The 18328-nt window shown below is 49.1% G+C and overlaps 2 protein-coding genes across 11 annotated transcripts in view; one reads left to right on the forward strand and one right to left on the reverse strand.

Moving 5' to 3' along the window:
- The first annotated feature begins 366 nt into the window (after positions 1-366).
- LOC111096926 (putative C-type lectin domain family 20 member A) lies at positions 367-12107 on the forward strand. The gene is made up of 6 exons (XM_038541799.1): positions 367-385; positions 1782-2147; positions 3339-3455; positions 8433-8564; positions 9399-9484; positions 11326-12107. The coding sequence occupies exons 1-6, from the start codon at positions 367-369 to the stop codon at positions 11404-11406; spliced, it is 801 nt and encodes a 266-aa protein (XP_038397727.1). The 3' UTR covers positions 11407-12107.
- Positions 12068-18328, reverse strand: part of RASAL2 (RAS protein activator like 2) — a 347984-nt gene continuing 341723 nt past the window's right edge. For all 10 annotated transcript variants that reach the window (XM_038542405.1, XM_038542404.1, XM_038542403.1 and 7 more), the window contains one exon: positions 12068-17868. In XM_038542405.1, coding sequence (XP_038398333.1) covers positions 17704-17868 — 165 coding nt within the window. In that variant the 3' untranslated portion in view covers positions 12068-17703. The remainder of the gene's footprint in view (positions 17869-18328) is intronic.

The following is an 18328-nucleotide window of genomic DNA, read 5'->3' on the forward strand; positions in this document are numbered from 1 at the left end:
GAGAGAGAGACACACACACAGGCAGAGGGAGAAGCAGGCTCCATGCAGGGAGCCCCATGTGGCACTCAACCCTGGGTCCCCAGGATCACGCCCTGGGCCACAGGTAGTGCTAAACCACTGAGCCACCCGGGCTGCCCCCCTCAACTTTTTTTTAAAGGTTTCATTTATTTATTTGAGAGAGAGAGTATTCTGATTATTATTTATTATTTTATTATTCGGACAGGGAGGGGACTTGCCCAAGGTCGTCAACCAGACAGTGATGTTTATGGCCTGGGCTGCATCTGGTGTAAAGAATTCATGACAAAGGAAATAGAAACTCCTCCCTCCACCTGCTTTCTAGAGTTGGTTTTCTGCCTGCTATGGACCATGGGGCTGTGGAGAGAAGGTGCCCGGGCTTCCAGGGCAGGCGGACCTTGTCTGAACCTCGTCTTGCCGTTTATATGGCATGAGTTCGGGCGAGTCATCCCTGACCCGAGCCTCCTCTCCCCACCTGTAAAATGAGGTTAATAACCCCTGCCTCTCAGGGTGAGAGTGAGGATTTGAACAGGTGACGCATGCCACAGCACAGCTCGGGGCAAGGACTACTTGTTGCTTAATAGAAGGTAGCTTTAAAAAATCAGTTTAGAGGGACGCCCGGGTGGCTCAGCGGTTGGGTGTCTGCCTTTGGCTCAGGGCCTGATCCCAGGATCCGGGATCAAGTCCCGCATCGGGCTCCCTGCGAGGTGCCTGCCTCTCCCTCTGCCTGTGTCTCTGCCTTCTCTCTCTGTGTCTCTCATGAATAAATAAACAAATCTTTAAAAAATCAGTTTAGATAAGGAAGCTTAGGGAAATATCAGGCAAATCTTGACGGGCTTAGATGAATGGGTGCACGTGAGAGTTTGGGAGGCCCTATTTGAATCTGAGGATGCAGCTCTGTTCTGCAAATAAAGGTGGTTCCTTCAGCAGCTCTCAGGAATGGGTCCCCCGGGATCTCGCTCCACATCCTTTCCCAACCTCCGTTGTTTGGAACCAGATGTGTGGGCCCGTGTGCTACAGATGAGACAGGAGTGGGGAGGGGCAGGGTGGGCGGCAGTGAGGGTTGGCCCAGGCCAGCCTCGGGCACAGTCCTGGGCTGTCTGAGCGCCCCTGGGAGTCAGGGCCCCGGGGGATGGGCCCACCCTGCCTTGGGTCTGGCACGTCTGGCCCTCACCAGGCTCTTCTTTTCTCCCTGGCTCCCCTGCTAAGAGGAAAATCACATACTCTATTCTGTCCCAGCCCAGGAGCCTCCTGGGAACCAGCACCAGAGGCACAGCTCCTGGAAATCACAAATGAGGCTGCCTCTAAACCAGGATTATCCTGTCTTCCTCATCACGTCCCCACAAAGTTTAACTACCATTTAATTAAGTGCTAATTATTTGCACGCGCTGGTGAAACCATTCATTTACGTGGTTTCATTTAAGTCTTTAAATTCACTTAGGGAGGATTCACTTGGGGGATACTGTTCTCCCCATGGCCCAGATGATGGAACTGAGACATAGACTCCGCTTATAAGGTCTTTGGCCACGAGGAGAGCTCCTCACCCCTGCTTTTCCTAATGCCCTTGCTCCCGGCTGCTGCCACGACAGCCCCTGTGTTCTCCCAGGGGGTATCTGGTCCTTGAGGATCAGGGGTCCCATGGGACCTGGCGCCCAGGGCCCGGGGCCAGGGCCGAGCCGACCAGCGCTCAGTGCCAGGGCGGCGATGAGGCCGGGCCGCCAGAGGTCCAGGGCCTCAGCCTGCGGGCTCCTGTTCTTGGTCCCCAGCCGCGGTGCACATCGGCCAACAAACCTTCACGCGGTTTGACCACGAGGTGACGTGGCGGGCGGCGCTGCTGTACTGTCGCAGGCACCACACGGACCTGGCCGACCTGCAGCTGGTGGCGGACCCGGCAGCCAAGGAGGCCCTGAAATCCATCACGAGTGAGACCGAGGCCTGGATTGGCCTCTACTTCAACGCGGCCTCCGGGGCCCTGAGCTGGTCCAGCGACCTGGGGTCCAGCATCCCCGCCTGGCTCCAGGTGCCCCAGTTGGGGACCGGACTGTGCGCGGGGCTCCGCACCTACGCGCGCTACTCCCCCCGGGTTTATTCCCTGGACTGCTCTTCCCTGAAACCCTTCATCTGCTTCTACGGTACGTGACAGCCGGTCCCCGCGGGCCCCAGGCTCACGATGCTAGACTGGGACGGGACCTGGGGTGACCGGGCAGCGGGAGGCACCGAGGTTAGACCCCGGGAAGCACTCCTGGACTCCCAGACTCTCGGGTAAGGGGAACAGGCTTTCTCTTAATTCGGAGGGAGCTTTAAAGAATGGAATGGGCCCCATCGAATCTTAGGGCATTAGCTGTTAGCAACGGCGGTCAGTTCAGGGGTGATGCGGGGTTTGAAGCAGCACTTGGGAATCAGACAGTCTATCACTCGCTAGAAATAGGGTACAGGGCATCTCTGAGCCTCTTCTTCCTCTTCTGGAACATATACTTAACAAAATGGTATTGGTGATACCCACCTGCTAGGAGGGCTTCAGAGCCTGAATGCGAATGTATGTAAAGGAGCCAGTTAGACGCCTGGCACCCAGGAAGCACCCAGCAGATATAGCTCTGGTCACTGCTTCACTGTAAGTCATGGGAGCCAGAGGCCTGCTGGTTATTCTGGGTCCTGGGTATAGCATGTCCTCTGCATAAGGCCGCATCCTGCCTTGCCCTTTCCTTCTCTCTTCTCTTTGTCTCTTTCTTTTTTTCCCTTCCTTCAGTCCACTCTCTCTCCTCTTTCTCTCTTTCCTCTTGCTTCTCTCCTTCCTTCCTTGCTAGCCTTCTTTCTTTCTATTTTTTGGCAATAGCTTTATTGAGATGTATCTTATTGAGTCCACATACCTTAAAAATCACCCCTTCGAAGTGTCTGACCCAGTGCATTTTAGGCATTACAGGGGTGTGCAAGCATCACTGCTATCTAACTTTAGGACATTTTTATCACCCCAAAATGGAACTCCTTACCCTTGAGGGGTCACTCCCCATGTTGCCCCACCCTCAGCCCAGCAGCTGCTAATGCACTTCCTGTCTCTGTGGATTTGCCTGTTCTTGGCTGTTTCTTTTCACGTTTTGGATTTGATGAGAACTGTGATCCTAATCTGTAAAGCAGGAAGGATGGCTCCTCCCAGGCAGGGCTCCCTCGAGGATTAAAGACCACGCAAGGCCCCACCTGTGATTGGCACACGCAGGTGTGTGGAAGGGGTTGGGCTGGGCGGCTGCTGAGACCTTAGGTGACACAGACCTGGGGGCGCTTTGTCCCATGTCAGCCCTGCCCTCACCACTCTCCGTATTTCCTTGCAGACCCCTCCATCGGGCACCGGGAGTCCGCTGCTCTTTATCCATCCTTTATCGGTCCCTCCTCAGATGTGACTATGGAGCCCACGCTCAGGCCAAGTATATCCCTGCTTCCTATTCCATGTAGGTGCTTTGGACCTGTTCTCAGCTGGGTGCCAGGGCCTCCATCCAGGGTCTGCAAGGTGCTGTAGCATGTGGTGGGCCCCATCGGATCCCCCCAGAAGAGGATTGCCCAGCCCAGCCGCCGGCCCCCTGCAGGACCAGCTGGGGGTGGAGAAGGGGACTCCGTCACCGTCAACCCCACCCCTTAGATTGGACCACTAACTTGCAGCCCCAGAGTCAAGAGGCTCCAGAGAGGCTGTGTGGCCCCCTGTGTGGTGATGAGGGCTGGCCTGGGAGACAGAGGGGGAGACGCTGGGCAGTGTTCCCGAGACCTCATCAGAGAGTCCTTGGAGGGTTTGGCATCCAGAGAGGGAAACCCCAGAGAGGTGCTTGTCAAATCCCTTGTGATTTCGGGCTCTTCTGGATGGAGAGATGTGGGATGCGTTGTTGGGACTAAGTGGGAGGACATGTTGGCAACGACAGTGATTACATTCTTATAGCATTTTTAAATTCCTGAAACATCTTTGCAGCTATTACCTCATTTTGCTTCCCAAGAGTTCTGAAGCTAAGCAGGGTAACTGAGGATAAAACACACTTCTCCTGGCTTCCTTCCAGGTTCCCAAGTCTGACAAAGGCATTATTGCCTTTTCTGAGGACACAGAGAAGCTAGAGGAGTTGCTCATAGTCACACAAGGGCTTCATATATATTCTGGGGGCCCAAAGAAAAATCAGGGGCCACTCTCAAGGAGCCCAAGACCCTGCCAGTTGGTGTTGTGTGTAAAGGCACAGGCATGGTAGGGACATCGGAGTGTCCCAGTCCCTGTGATGATCTGGATTTCCTGGAGGAGGTGATTCTGTGCTTGTTTAGGACAATGAGGAGGAGTTTGCAAAGGGGAGTGGGGGATTACAGGTCAGAACTGTAGGTGGGATGGGTGCTTGACCCTGAGTGGGGACACCTGGATCGGCAAGGGAACCTCCTGTGAGCTGTAAGGGAATGGGGCCTCACAGCACCTGGGTGGCTCAATGGTTGGGTGTCTGCCTTTGGCTTGGGTGGTGGTCCTGGGGTCCTGGGATCGGTCCCGTGTCAGGCTCCCTGCGGGGAGCCTGCTTCTCTGTCTCTGCCTCTCTCTGTGTCTCTCAAGAATGAATGGATGGAATCTTAAAAAAAAAAAAAAAAAAGGAACGTGGCCTCATCCTGAAGGCAACAGCACCAGGGTCTGGGCCTGGGCCTGTGGGCAGATTTGGTTCAGAAGCTGGTGACCTCTGTCATCTGCTTCCCATCTAAGGTCTAGCCTGGCCCCTGCCTGGCTGCCCCAGGCCCGGCTCACCCCAGTGGGCACTGGGTGGGCAGGGCCAGGCCTGGGAGAACCGCAGGCCACGGCCGGGCCCGGGAGCCGAGGAGGCCGCGCCGGTTCCCCGCTGCTGATGCCCCGCCGGCCAGGTCACCACTCTGCGCGTCCTGCCTCGGCCGCTGGCCACCACCTGTCGGCGTCCTTGTCCCGGGGCCCTGGCCTTGCCAGGGTCCTGGGCACAGGGGCCCCCTCGTGAGCCCTGGTCCCTGCCGCCGAGCTCAGCCCCCCCACCCCAGCCCAGGCCGCGTGTCCCGGGGACCCCTAGCCCCGCGGGGAAGGGCCCGGAGCCTGCAGGTAACTGTCCTGTGGCCGAGCCCAGCTGGTCCCCCGGACACCCTCCTCCCTGTCCTCACGCGGGGCCCGGGGCTGCTCTGACCTCCGCTTCCAGCCTTGCCCCTGTCCCCGTGTCCCTGGGCCCCGTTACCCAGGGCAGGCCCGCGACTCTGCAGGAGGCGCCCCCCCCCCCCCCCCCCCCCCGCTCCACCTCTCAGCTACCCCCTGGAAGGTGGCACCTCCAGCCTCCCGGCGGCTCCCCGGGGACCGGAGAGAGCACCTCGAGGCCCTCGGGCTCATGCGCGGCGGCAGGGCGGGGAAGACCGCTGGCAGCTGGCCGGGCGGAAACAGGGGCCCCCCGGCTCGCTGGGCCTGGGGACGCCACGCCGGCCGGGCCCCAGCGCCCGCTCCCCCTGGGGGCACTGAGGCCGCGGGTCGGGTCGTGTGCTGGGCCACAGCTTCCCTGCCCGGCTGCAGCCCGGGACACTGGCCGGGGAGCCTGTGCAGCCGGCGCCAGCTCGCCCTCACGCCGCCGGAGGATTTAGGGCGCGGTCTCGGAGAGAAGCGGTCTGTTTTGGCTGTAGGAGTTTGATGACCAAGTTACTCCGCTACTTACTGCGTGGCCCCGGGCAAGTTTCCTAACTTCTCAGAATTTCGTTTTTCTCATTTTTAAAGTCAAGAAAAATATCAGTGTCGTGAAGTAGTTTTCAGTGCCCGGCGTCTGGCAGTTAGTACCATTGTAATGTCAATTCATTAGTGAAATGTTTAGTGATTCTATCTCCTGCCTCTGTCCTTACTCAAAAGGCAGGGCTGGTCTCGTCTCACTTTATCGATTATAAATGATTATGAAAGATCAGATTATGAATTATTGAGATTGAGGCATCGCACAGGGCAGGGGCTAATCGTATGCCTCTTTGTGTCTTTCTGGGCCTGGAATAGTGATTTACACATTGGTGGATGATTTCATTCCACAATCACTTCCTGAGGACTGGTTTTGCAAAAGGCCCTGAAGTGTGGATATCAAGATGAGCACGGCCCGTTTCCTGTTTCTAAAAGAGCTTAGCCTAACAGGGACTAAGACAACAGCGTGCTGTGGGCTGAGCCAGAAGTGTGAACCGAGAGCCCTGGCAGGATGGCGACCCGTTCACTCCGCCTGGAAAGGTGGTGGTCATTGGACAAAACTTCCGTGGAGGATTTCAGGCAGCAACACCAGCACATTTTCCCCCGGCAGAGGGAACAGCATAGGCAAAGACAAGTAGAAGAGCAAGTGTGCGGTTTGGGGAGGACAAGCGGTCTGATGTGACCAGAGTATTGGCCACAGATTTGGGAAGGGAGTGGCAAGGGAAGAGGGGTGGAGGGGCAGAGTCTGGAGGATGTGACCCTGTGGTCCATAGAGGCGTCAAGGCTGATTTCAGCAAGGGAGCCAAGCGCTCAGCGCTGTGGTTCAGAGGCCTGGTGGTTATAAGGAAGGGCCGCTGTGTGTGAAAAGGCACGGCTCACCATTCACGCCAATACTGACAGGAACCAGCCCCCCCCTCCCCTGCTTAGAAGAAAAGGCTGGAAGGAAATATGTGAAAATGTTCATTCAGGTTCTATTCAGGTGAGGAGGCTATGAGTGTTTCTCCTGTTCTGTGTTTCTGGGTTTTATAAATTTATTCATCTCACTAAAGAAATGGACAGTGCTTTGCGGGGGGGGGGGGGGGGGGGGGGGGGTGAGAAGAGGGCGTTTGGAGGGGAGGCCGACCAGGAGCAGAGAGGCAGGAAGGGCAGGTGAGCGGAGAGGCTGTTGCACCGGGCAGGACGCGGGACTCAGGCCGAGGGCAGCAGGCCAGCAGTGTGACGGGGACGCCAGGCAAGTGGCTTTACATCGTTTACAAGTGACAGTAATTGAGGAAGTATAAATACACATATTTAAAAATGCTCAGCTTTGTTCATTGAATTACAGAAATACAAACTAAAAGCACGTTGCATCTACAAAATAAATTTTTTTGGGGGGGTGGCAGGGCCAGAGGGAGAGGGAGAGAGAGACTCTTCAGCAAGCTCCATGCCCACCGTGGGCTCCATCTCAAGACTCTGAAGATCATGACCTGAGCTGAAATCAAATCAGATGCTTAACCGACAGCCACCCAGGTGTCCCTTAAAATAATATTTTTACCTACTAGTTTGGCAAAGACTTAAGGGGGTGAGAATGCTGAGGAGAATGTGGGAAAATCAGCGATCCCAGACACTGGATGGGACAGTAAAGTGGTGCTACCCTTCTGGCAGCCTGTCAGTTCTGAGATGGGGAACTTCATTAAGAAGCAAGAGTACAAGGTGCACGCACACTTCTGCGTCCTCCACTCCCAGGGCCGTTTATCGCAGCGTTGCTTCTGACAGTGAGAACAGGAGGCAATCTAATGTCTTCTAGAAAGCTGGCAGATGGGTTTTAATAAGTTAGGGTACATTCCATGAAATACTGGGCGGCCTTTAGAGAGAATGAGGTAGATCTTTACTCATTCAAATGAAAAAACTCATGTGTGTGAAGAATATTATATATATATATACACACACATAAAGATTTTATTTATCCATAAGAGACACAAAGAGAGAGAGAGAGAGAGGCAGAGACACAGGCAGAGGGAGAAGCAGGCTCCATGCAGGGAGCCTGACGTGGGACTCGATCCCGGGTCTCCAGGATCACGCCCTGGGCTGAAGGCGGGGCTAAACTGCTCGCTGGGCCATCAGGGCTGCCCGTGAAGAATATTCTAGAGCAAACTGTGAACGGCCGCTGTCCCTAGGTCAGGGGACGTGGTAGTTTTGTTTAAGTATTTTACAATACATACCACAAAAGCAATATGGCTATTTCCATATTTGGAAGGAAAAAAAGTGACACCTGTGGGGCACCAATGGGATTTTGGGGACTGAACATGAAGCGGGGAAGGGAGCCGCCAGGGGTACGCAGGGTTGCTGCGCTTGGAGAGACGGGCGGCCACAGGGGGCACGGCAGGCGCTGAGGGGAGGCTGCCTGGGTTTTGGAGTGCCACCTCTTGATGGGAGTGTCGGGGGTCCCTGGCTGCCACGGTGGGGGCTGTGCGAAGCTGGCAGACATCAGGGCATCGGGCCCCGTGCGGTAGGGCCTCCTGAGAGAAAACACTCTCTCCTGGGAAGAAGTCTCGTGTCGCCCAGGGGCCAAGAATCCTGAGGTGAGGGAGTGTCACTGTGAGGACCACAGTGTGGTAGCTCACGGGGCGGGTGACGAGGTTTGGCCCGACCGAGCTTCCCCGACAGGCTGGCTCCTGCAGCCCCAGTGTGCGGAGCAGGGGCTGCCCACGCCCGTCCCCTCGCGTGGGGGCTGTCCCCAGTCTCAGACCACCTTGCTCCCGGCTGTGTGCAGGGACTCCTGCAGCTGTGACCACCGAAGGGACCGGTGGCGACACGGGAAGTTCAGCCACCGCCACTCGGGCCCAACATTTGAGCTCGACCGAACACCCGGAGTCTACAGAAACCGGCCCAACTCCCACATCAGGTAAGGCCTCCTGGTGACCGGGCTCCCGGGCTCCCGGGCTCCCACTCCTGACAGGGGAGCAGTTAAAGTTGGGCAGGGCAGCCCCTCACAGCGCAGGGCGCTCCAGATCCTCGCGTGGAACGGCATAAACGTCGGGAGGGGCACAGGAGCAGGGACAAGGCCGAGGAGCCTGGAGTTGGCTCCCCGACAACTGCGAAAGCTTGGGGAGAAATCCCCTCACCTCAGCATCTCCTCTTTCTCCTCTGCACGAGGAGGGTGGTATAAACTACCCTGCCCACACCGTAGGGTTGTGGCGAGCCCCGACGTACTGCTGCAAAGGTGCCCTATCAACTCTGAAGTGCTATACGAAGGAGTCCCAGCAAAGGCTGCTTCCCTGCGATGAGTACAGTGGCTCGCGGCCCAAGGCTGAGCTTGTTTATAGGCTCAGGGAACCTACTTAGAGTTTTCTGGGGTAAAGTTAGCCTTTAAAATGTGGGTCCAGGGAGAAGTGAATATTTCCAGCGTGATGTGGAGTATCTACTTAATAGGTTAAAAGGAGGAGGAAAATACAGAAGAGACAGAAAATAATGGCCTGCGGGTGGCCAGGGTGTGGGGCGGAGCTGGCACTGCCCACAGCCTTCGGGAGGCTCTTTCCTGTCCGCGCTGGCTGGCTGGGCCGACTGTGGCTGAGCATTCTCCTGCTCAGCAGCTGCTTGCTTCCTCCTTTTGGAAATCCTAAGTCACCAAGTAGCATCTGTTGTAGCCACTGGGGGCAAGCCTGAGTGCTAAGACCTTAAAGTTTCCAAATGGTGATAGGATCATTTTCACTGAACCTGACAGCACTTGCTTTTTCAGGGCAACTCTTTGGAATCCTGAAAGCAGATTTTACCATCCCAGCTCTGCTGGACCCACAGGATATGAAAGAGCAATTTTTGAGTGAGGTGAGACTTCAGACCACTTCTGATGTTGACCGGTCAGATGACTTGACAATGCAGGGCAATACTGTGGGAACCAGTATACCTAGAGAAAAAGCTTTGGAAAATTAGCTCATCTGTTCCTATTGCCGTCACTCTGGCTCATGATAACAGGCTGGTGTGTTGCTGAGACTTTCAGATCTTTTTCTAATTCTAACGTTTTGTTCCTAATTTTTTTTTTTTTTTTAAATCAAGACAGCATAGTCAGAAGGACCTGAATTAGGGTCTTGCCATTCTATTTATTCGTTCTGTGACCTTGAGCAAGTAACCTAGTCTTTCTATCGGTTTCCTCATGAATTAGAGCCAAGAAAACCTAACTCACATGGTTAGTATTATGATTAAATGAAATATTCCATGTAAAGTGCTTAGCAAAAATTAGCATGTAGTAAGTGCTCGGTAAATGCAAACATCAGCTGTTACTTTCAACATTATTATTTTTCTGAATATACATTTGTTCCAGGCTCCCAACCACCACCCTGTTCTTTTAGAAGATTATAAGATGGGACGTTGTAAAGAGAAAGAATTGTTCCTAAATATTGCAACAGAAGTCTCAAACTGATTTTGAAATGTGGCCGAAGGGCACATTTTGCCGTCATGCCAGATAATAATCATAAGATGTCAGAGCTGGAGAGTTCCTTATATAGGTCCAATCATAATGTTACAGACAAGAAAACAGACTGGCATTTATCTGGTAGCTTACTGCCACTTACTCACAGGCCAAAGAAATAGCACCCAGGCAACTTATTCTAAAATCTCACAAACTCAAGTGTCTGGAAAGAACAGTAGTGTGTGTGTGTGTGTGTGTGTGTGTGTGCGCGCGCGCGCACGCGCACGTACATGCATGCTCACCCACGTACGTACGTGCACTGGCCTGCTGGGGCCTGGGGAGAGGAATTGGAAACTTCGGTGCATTTTGCTATTGAAAGAACAGGTGGAACTGATGCAATTCAGTATCTGACCTTTTTTTTTTTTTTTTTTTTTTTTTTTTTTTTTTTTAGCATAAGTTCAAGTAATAAGACTGTAGTGCTGAGTATTAGGTTTTCAAAAGTCAAGGACCCTTTTTTTTTGGGGTGGTTGGGGGAGCCAAATCAGAAACCATCTTCCTTCTGGTTTAAGGTAAAGCCAATAATGGGAAATGGGGGAGTCAAAACAGGGTTTTCCATCTTTGTGAGGACGTATCTATTCCCTACTAATGGAGAGGATTTCTACTGCACAGATTTACAGGATGGAAAAGGTGGGGACAATGTGTGTGTGTGTGTGTGTGTGTGTGTGTGTGTGTGCAGGAAGGTAGAGTATATATTACTAGTTTTAGCAGCATTTTAAATTCCAAACAGGAGGTGAGGAAACACCTGCAGCCAACTTACCCCAGGGCCAGGGCCAGAGAAACACTGTGGCACACACACAGAGCTCAGAGCTCACCCTCCAACTGCAGGGAGAAGCCCCTAGGGAAGTGGAAAAAAGAGCTCAACCCCAATCCATAGAGAGATAGTTAATTGGTCAGAGCTCAAGAGGCATCCGCCCTCTTTTCTGATTTCAAAGTTTGATAGTGATTCTGAGAAACAGGATTGAGGAGCACCGGTTAAGCCATTTGTTTTTGTTCCTTTTGTCACCAGACTCCCCTGCCCCTCGACCCTGGGGCTGTGTGTGTGTGCGGTGGGGGTGGTGCTGCACGGTGGCAGTCAGAGTATTCTAACAAAACTCATTTATGCGCTTTCCCACTAGGGAAGGTGCTAAGGACAAAAGGCAGGCAGCTGAGACTAGGAGGTCACAAGATCACAATGGTGGTTTCTTTCTTTTTGATGTTTCAGATCCAAGAAGTCTTAAAGCTTACATTAGGTCGTGAGCAATTCAGATTGAAATGGGTTGGCTTCGAAGTAAACAAAAAATAGCCCACGTCGACTGATCTGGAGTCTGCTTCTGTCTTCTCTGGATTTGGAGTCAATTTTAGTCTTTAAATTCCTAGTAGATCAGACTCTACATTTGTTCCAGGCTTTTAGCAATAACTCCAGATAGAGGCTAACTGACAGAAGTTCAGATCCACGCCCAGCACAAAAGAAAACTATCTGGGAGGAGAAAAACCTGGCATTCCTGGATCTTATGGAACGAGATAGGTAAACAGAAGCACATGGAGGCATCTGTGAACAGTAACCTGGAGAATGACAAGCAAACCAGAACAAAAAACCCCCAATGAAAGCAACAAGAATCCTGAAACAAACCCCATTAATCTACCTGGGGAATTAAGAGAGGCCACACTTCCAAAGAAGTGAAGGGCACTTCCCCTATGAGCCATTAACTACTGAAGAGATTTCAAGGTCTCCAGAATGAGGAGCTCTCTGAGGGCATTGTCACAGTACAACATACTAATGCGAGCTACCTGTCCTACTACAGCTAAATATTTTTCACCTGTCAATTAGGAAAAATTATATATAAAACCTCAGAAGAATGTTCCTGCATACATTTCCTTTCTGGTTTTTCTCCTGTGTTCTAATCACCCAGATACATGCTAGAAGTAAGGTGGTAAATATGTCAAATACAGTAGCAACTTTAGTCTGAAATGTTTAAAGTTAAAGTTTATTTGTATTCTTTGTAGGAATATCAATAAAAGACCTCAAACGTATCTATATCTGTACATGTACAAGAACCATCAAAAATTATTCACAGAACAAAAATAAATCTTCTTTAGAACAAACCCAGGTAATGAAATGCAGATATGGATCTCACATACGGAACAATCTAAGTGCTACCAGCACAAAAATATGGCTTTAAAAATAAAATAAAATCTTGGGTTTTGTTTTTCTAAGGTGTATTTCTCTTTCTTGAAATAAAAAATAAATTATTTAGAGCTATTATTGTAAAATAGTCATGTGTGTTAACACATTCTTATTAAGGCCCTGGAGATGAAAAACAAAATCAAATTTAGCAGGTAAATTCCTCACAGGTGTGATTTAGGTTAGTGTGCTGCTGTCCGCCTGGGTTAATTTTAATGTAACTAAGAAATATCTAAGCACCAGTCAAAATTTAACCTTTACTAATTATTTCCACTTTTCTGCAGGATAGTGGTTATTGAGTCAATTAGTATTTAACCTTTTGGTGAACTGGGAACTGAAATTTCTCCCTTGGGAGTTTAAAAATGACAAAAATACAGTATTTATACATGAACATTTGAACCCCCTCCCACAGAGGATGGAGGCCCCTAAACCACAGCTTCCTTGGAAATCTTTTACAACAACAGATAAATCTGGTTTTAGGTCCCAAACTAAAACATTTCCTAGTGAAAAAGGAGGGCATTTGAAGGAAAAATGAGACAGGAGTAGGAAATGAAAAATGCAGGCTGAGACACAGGCAAAACGGCCACTTTGCTTTCCTGGGGTGGCTTGCTGTGTTTGCCAAGTCTTGCCAGCTTGCTTACTCAAACACCTGAGGATTAACTGCCCAGGAACCAAAGCTCCTTCTTTCTGGATCCTACTCTCAGATCAGTGACATTCAGCTTTCTTTCTATGACCCGCATGGCATCAGTGATCCTATCTAGGATTCTTGAGACAATGTCAGACCAAATCAATTTCAAGTCACTTTAACTTATATATACATATAACATATAACACATATGGTACATTTTAAAGAGGAACAGACCATGGTCATAACATCTAACAAGTAAGAGCATAAAATCTAAAAAGCTCAAGAAAGTCTGGAAATCACTGTTCTGCAAGATGGATTAGCATTCAGAAAAAGGAGGCCCTAGGAATTGTGTTTTATGTGGGTGCACATGTGTTGTCTACAGAGACTACCTTTCCACTAATCTATGTATTTTAAGATCTGACAAACGATATAAATCCCATTTCCTTGAACCTTTGGGCTATTGAGAAGGCTGCTGTGCATTAGTCCCTGTTTGGATCATGTATCTTCCTCACGTTCTTTCAATCTTCATAAGGTATTCTGTCTCATGCAAATTTCATCACTTTTGTCCTTCCTAACCTCAAGGGAATTCATAACTGGGTCACGACAATAAGATAATGCTTCTAGAACTAATAACAATCACTGGAACATGGAAAGGGGTTCTAATTAAAAATTCGACACACCAACACATCTCGCTTTTGTAAGACTAGTAAAATAGGTTCTTCCAATTGACACATTGATAGAAACAAAGTATCCCAAATTCTTGGCCCTCAGGTAGAGGGTGGGAAGGCAACTATTTACTGTTGGGGCAAGCAGCAGATTTCACACATGACTTGAGAAGGGGAGGGGGAATGGAGAAGACCCTTTTAAAGGTTTCCACAATCTGCAGGAGAAGGTGGCCCCCATGGGGGTCATTGACAATACACTGAAGCAGTGGCACGGACTCAGGAGCTGCTGGGCCAGGCTCAGCAATAAGTCTAGTCTGGTGTCCAGACTCAGCTCAAGGTCACATGCGACTAAAGGTATCCCAAAGAGGATTCCTTCCTCAAGTTGTCCCACAACCAGCCTTCTCAGGAACTCCGAACTGGAGATAACTAGAATTTAATCAAGGTAGAAGTCAAAGCAAATACTAATGCAAACTCACTTGATGGCTACTGTCTTGCTCTGTGGTTTCTGAAAAAGAACTGCTTTCTACCTCTGAGGACATAGTCAGAGCTTGGAGCCAGAAGAACCACAGATCCATAAACGAAGGCTGAGGTCGAATAAGATCTGGAAAGCTTTAAAGTCCAGCTAATTCTCAAGGTCATACAGCAGTCAGAGACAGACACTCCTGCTTTTTCTTTCACTGTCCAACACCATCATAGGGAAAGGTGGCAGCAGACCAGAGAAAGCGACCTGTGACCAACTTGATACTGAGTGAACACAAGAAGTTCTAAGAGCACAATGAGCCCAGTCTATCACATTCTCCTTATGGACAGGCCACCCTGGACTCCGATGGCACCTTGGTGAGAGCACCTGGAACATGGGAGATGCTCAAGGGCTTGTTTTAGTTACTATGTGTCATCTCCTACACTGTATATACTATAGAGACTCTGGGAACATGAGGACCTGATGGAAATGTCACTCTTTCTGCTGCTTTGGCCCAGAAAGCCTGTTGCTCAGTGATACAAAAAGCGAGAATGAAAGCTCTTTCCTTAATTCCTAGATCCCATCCACATTGTCTTTGTTAACAGCTAAGTCTGGCCATCAGCTTAGACAAGCACTTGACAAGCACTACCCCTGAACCCCAAATTCTGTTTGATTGCGGTCCAGGCTGCAGCCTGCAGTATGGTGATATGTGGGTGGAAGGGAGAGTCCAAGCCATGGCTATCTTAATCCACCTGCCTTTCTTCCATTATGCCCTCTGCTCCACAGAACATACCCTATGTAGTTATTTGGGCTGAAGAGAAGCCAAATTAAGCAATACCTCCATAAAAATGATCAGCTGTTTGCTGCAGTCTTCCACACTTAAAAAAATCTTTCAGAATAAGTTGTATAGATTGCAGCTTCTCTAAAGAAATACTCAGAAAAATATTTGGATAGGAACAAGGCTCAAAGGATAATCTAATATATGTCAACAAATCTGAACTTCTAGCTTACTTCTAACTTGATTTTCTTACTCTTTTCTCTGCATTCAAGATTAACATAATGTTTCCAAACATTTTGGGCATTCAGTCTTCCAAAGAAGGCAGCCCTCTAAAGAGCTCCCACAATGTCAACAAGATCTATGCAGCCATCAAAAGCACATTTGATATTTTTGTGTCTCCCCCAACCTCCCAGTATAGGTAAGCTTATCAGGCCTCTGTAACCCATAACCATAACTTCAGAGCTTCCAAACCTGAATGGAGGACATCAGCCAAGTTACATACTTTTAAGGCCGCCGAAACCAACTGTTTTACCAGGCTTCTACTGCACAATGGAAGGCTTTTGCAGAGAATGGATTAAAGGTGGCTGGAGCTGGGAATCGCTCTAAAGGAGGCCATCTATGTTTATACTCCCAGGCCAACAAAGGACGCAACTTTAGCATTTGTAGGGTGGTTTTCCTATTAAAGTAAGTGATCTTGACCATGATGTGCCCTAAGCTTAGAGGGAAGAGGTAAGAATTTGTAAAACCACCACAAAGGGCCAAGAAAATAACCAAGTGCCAAAATAGGAGGGCACAAAAACCAGGTAAGCACGATGAGCAGCCTGTTTCACATCTCTGACTGGCAGAACGAGAAGATTATGTAGGAAGTGTTTCAAAAGGTTGTGGGTTGGGGGCCGTTGGGAGCTTGTATGATGCAGAGTCCAATACAGAGATCCACCCGAGAGGGGGCAGCACTCAAGAGGTCCAGGCGCCATGAAAGAGAGGCTGTTCACACAGATGCCAAGTCTGGGCTTCACCCAAGGAGGACAGGATCAATGTTCTCGTTTCCTTACAATATTCTATTATGTAGAAACACTCACTCTATGTTTAGGGCTCCCTTAGGTCTTTTTCTTTTTCCTCCTCTCCCTTTTTCCTTTCCTTTCCTTTTTTTTTTTTTTTTTTTTCTGAATTTCCTTAAAGTTTATAATTTAAAATAAACACCATTAACTCATTTGAGAAATGTTGCTTTCTCAGGACAAAGAACTGCTTAGATCTTGCTTAAAGAGATTCAAAACCCTTTTAACATTATATCTGACAGCAGAGAAGGCATGAACTTTTCCTATTTGTGCAGTTGTATGTACATATGTGTGAGTATATATGTATATATATTTGTATATATAATGTCTGTTTTAACACGTAACATTCTATATTTCTGATAATCAAGTTTGCTTTCAAGATGACATTTCACACCTCTGGAATAAAGGAAGTAAATTAGCTTCCACAACTGTTTCTGTCCTACAATAAAGCCAAAGATGACAGTTGGTGAAACTGAGTCATTATTGCCAAATCTACGAAGAGCATGGGAGTAACAACTGGAATGCATGGCCCCTGCACTTTCAGTTTTCTTTTTTTGGAAGAGTAATCATGACTTTTGAGAGAGCCATGCTTCTTCAGATCTGGATTTCCTTTCCAAATTTTTGTGAGGGAATTAGGAGAAGAAGCCATTTAAAAGCTAAAGACTGAGATAAAAGTACCCTGCCCAGAGATTTGCTAGTACAATGGATGAAATCTTTATCCCAAACAAAAATTAGAAGTTACAAATAGAAAAGTTTTTTTTGTTTGTTTTTTGGTTTTTTTTTGTAAATAGGAAATATTCAGAGATTCCTGCTATGGTATGATTAGCCCTTTTCTATGTGGAAGAAAGGGTGTTTATTTTGGATGGCTTATGGACAGCATATTTGGACAACCTCTCCAGGGGAGAGTAAAACCCTGTTGGTGAAGACTGCTCCCACCATGGGGGAGGAAAGGGCAGCGGGTGTGTGAAGATGAAGATGGTATGCAGAGACACAAATATTTATAGTTCTGTAAACTCTAAAGAGGAAAAAGAACACCCTTTATTACAACTGGGGTTAAAAAAAAGCCCCCTACCTAAAATGGGCAATTCCCATCTGCTCTAGACAGAAGGAAATAAACATTAACAGGAGTTCAATAGAAACCACTCCTAGAGTCCAGTTTTGATGCACCAGCTCTTATCTGTGTCTTCTGAAACAGTGTATCCTCAAATCAGATTAGCTGTCCATTCAGAACCAGTCTTGGCTGATCAATGGGATCAAATGTTTTGTTTGGTTCTTGGTGTCTGCATGTTCTCCTAAAGGGCAAGGGGGCCAGAGCGGGGTTTTTAGACTGGCAGATGAATCCCTGAAAAATTCATTCTGACGATGTCCTATTGCACTCCATGTGCTTCTATCAGATAGACATGTGGCCTCGACCTACTGAGCCCCTGGGCTCACTTCTCACTCACACATTCTTCCTACCTTTTCCTCCTCTAACAACTGCAGTGCTTTAACAAGAGGAAAACGATAATAAAAATAGTAATAATTAAAAAGGTAATCTACATTATTAACTTCCTTTTGGTATATTACAGTGGTATTTTCTGTACATGGCCCAGAACTAAGTTCCCTATGTACATAGAGACATGGGGGGTGGGGGGAAGCATTGACCTTAGAAGTCTTAGCCTTATGCCCTGAAAGACAAGGTTCCTTTCTTCATTCGAGACTTTCTCGCCACTCTGCTGTTCTGAAGTAGCCAAGTTCTGTAAACCTGGTGGGGTTGGGGAGAGGGCTGCAGACAGGAGAATGGGGACGTTTCCTTCTGTCTCTTCCCACAGTCTGTGTGTTCACAGGGCCCGTCAGCAGCTGCTGTTTTTGAATTCACCATTCTCCGTGATGGAAAGCTTGGTGGGGTTGGTGGGGGAGATGCCATTGCGGACCTGCATGCTGTACCGCTCCTTCACTTGGGTCAGTGCGCTCATCAGTCTGGTGTTGGCCGAATCCAGGGACACGATTCGTTTTTCCTGCAACACACCAAGCAGGGCTTTATGCAGGCTATGTGCGGGAAATCACATGGTAATTCTCCACTGGATGACTGTTCTAATGCTTTCTATCAAACAGCAGTACGCATGATGCTTCCCAGACAAATGGAACGTCTCTGCCTCTTTCTGCACACTACTCAGGTTTAGCTTCCCCTGAGCCCAATGGGTCTGTCTGTGTTTATTTTCTCTCTCTTTTTTTCCTTTCAGCACAGCAGGACCAGTTATTAATTATCCCTTTGGATACTAGGACAATGTGAAAAAGACACCGTGTGTTACTTCAGACTGCAACAAGGGTGTCAAGCTGCCTAATAGTATTAAGTGCTTTGGGTTAAAATTAAAACATAGAAATCAGGTGGCAAAGAAAGAAGCACCAGAGGTTTCATTTCACAGAGGAAAAGTGCATGTGCTCTATGGGTTCTCAGCCCCTAAAGAGGGCACATCA

This window comes from Canis lupus, chromosome 7, assembly GCF_011100685.1.
Source record: "Canis lupus familiaris isolate Mischka breed German Shepherd chromosome 7, alternate assembly UU_Cfam_GSD_1.0, whole genome shotgun sequence".
Lineage (NCBI taxonomy): Eukaryota > Metazoa > Chordata > Mammalia > Carnivora > Canidae > Canis > Canis lupus.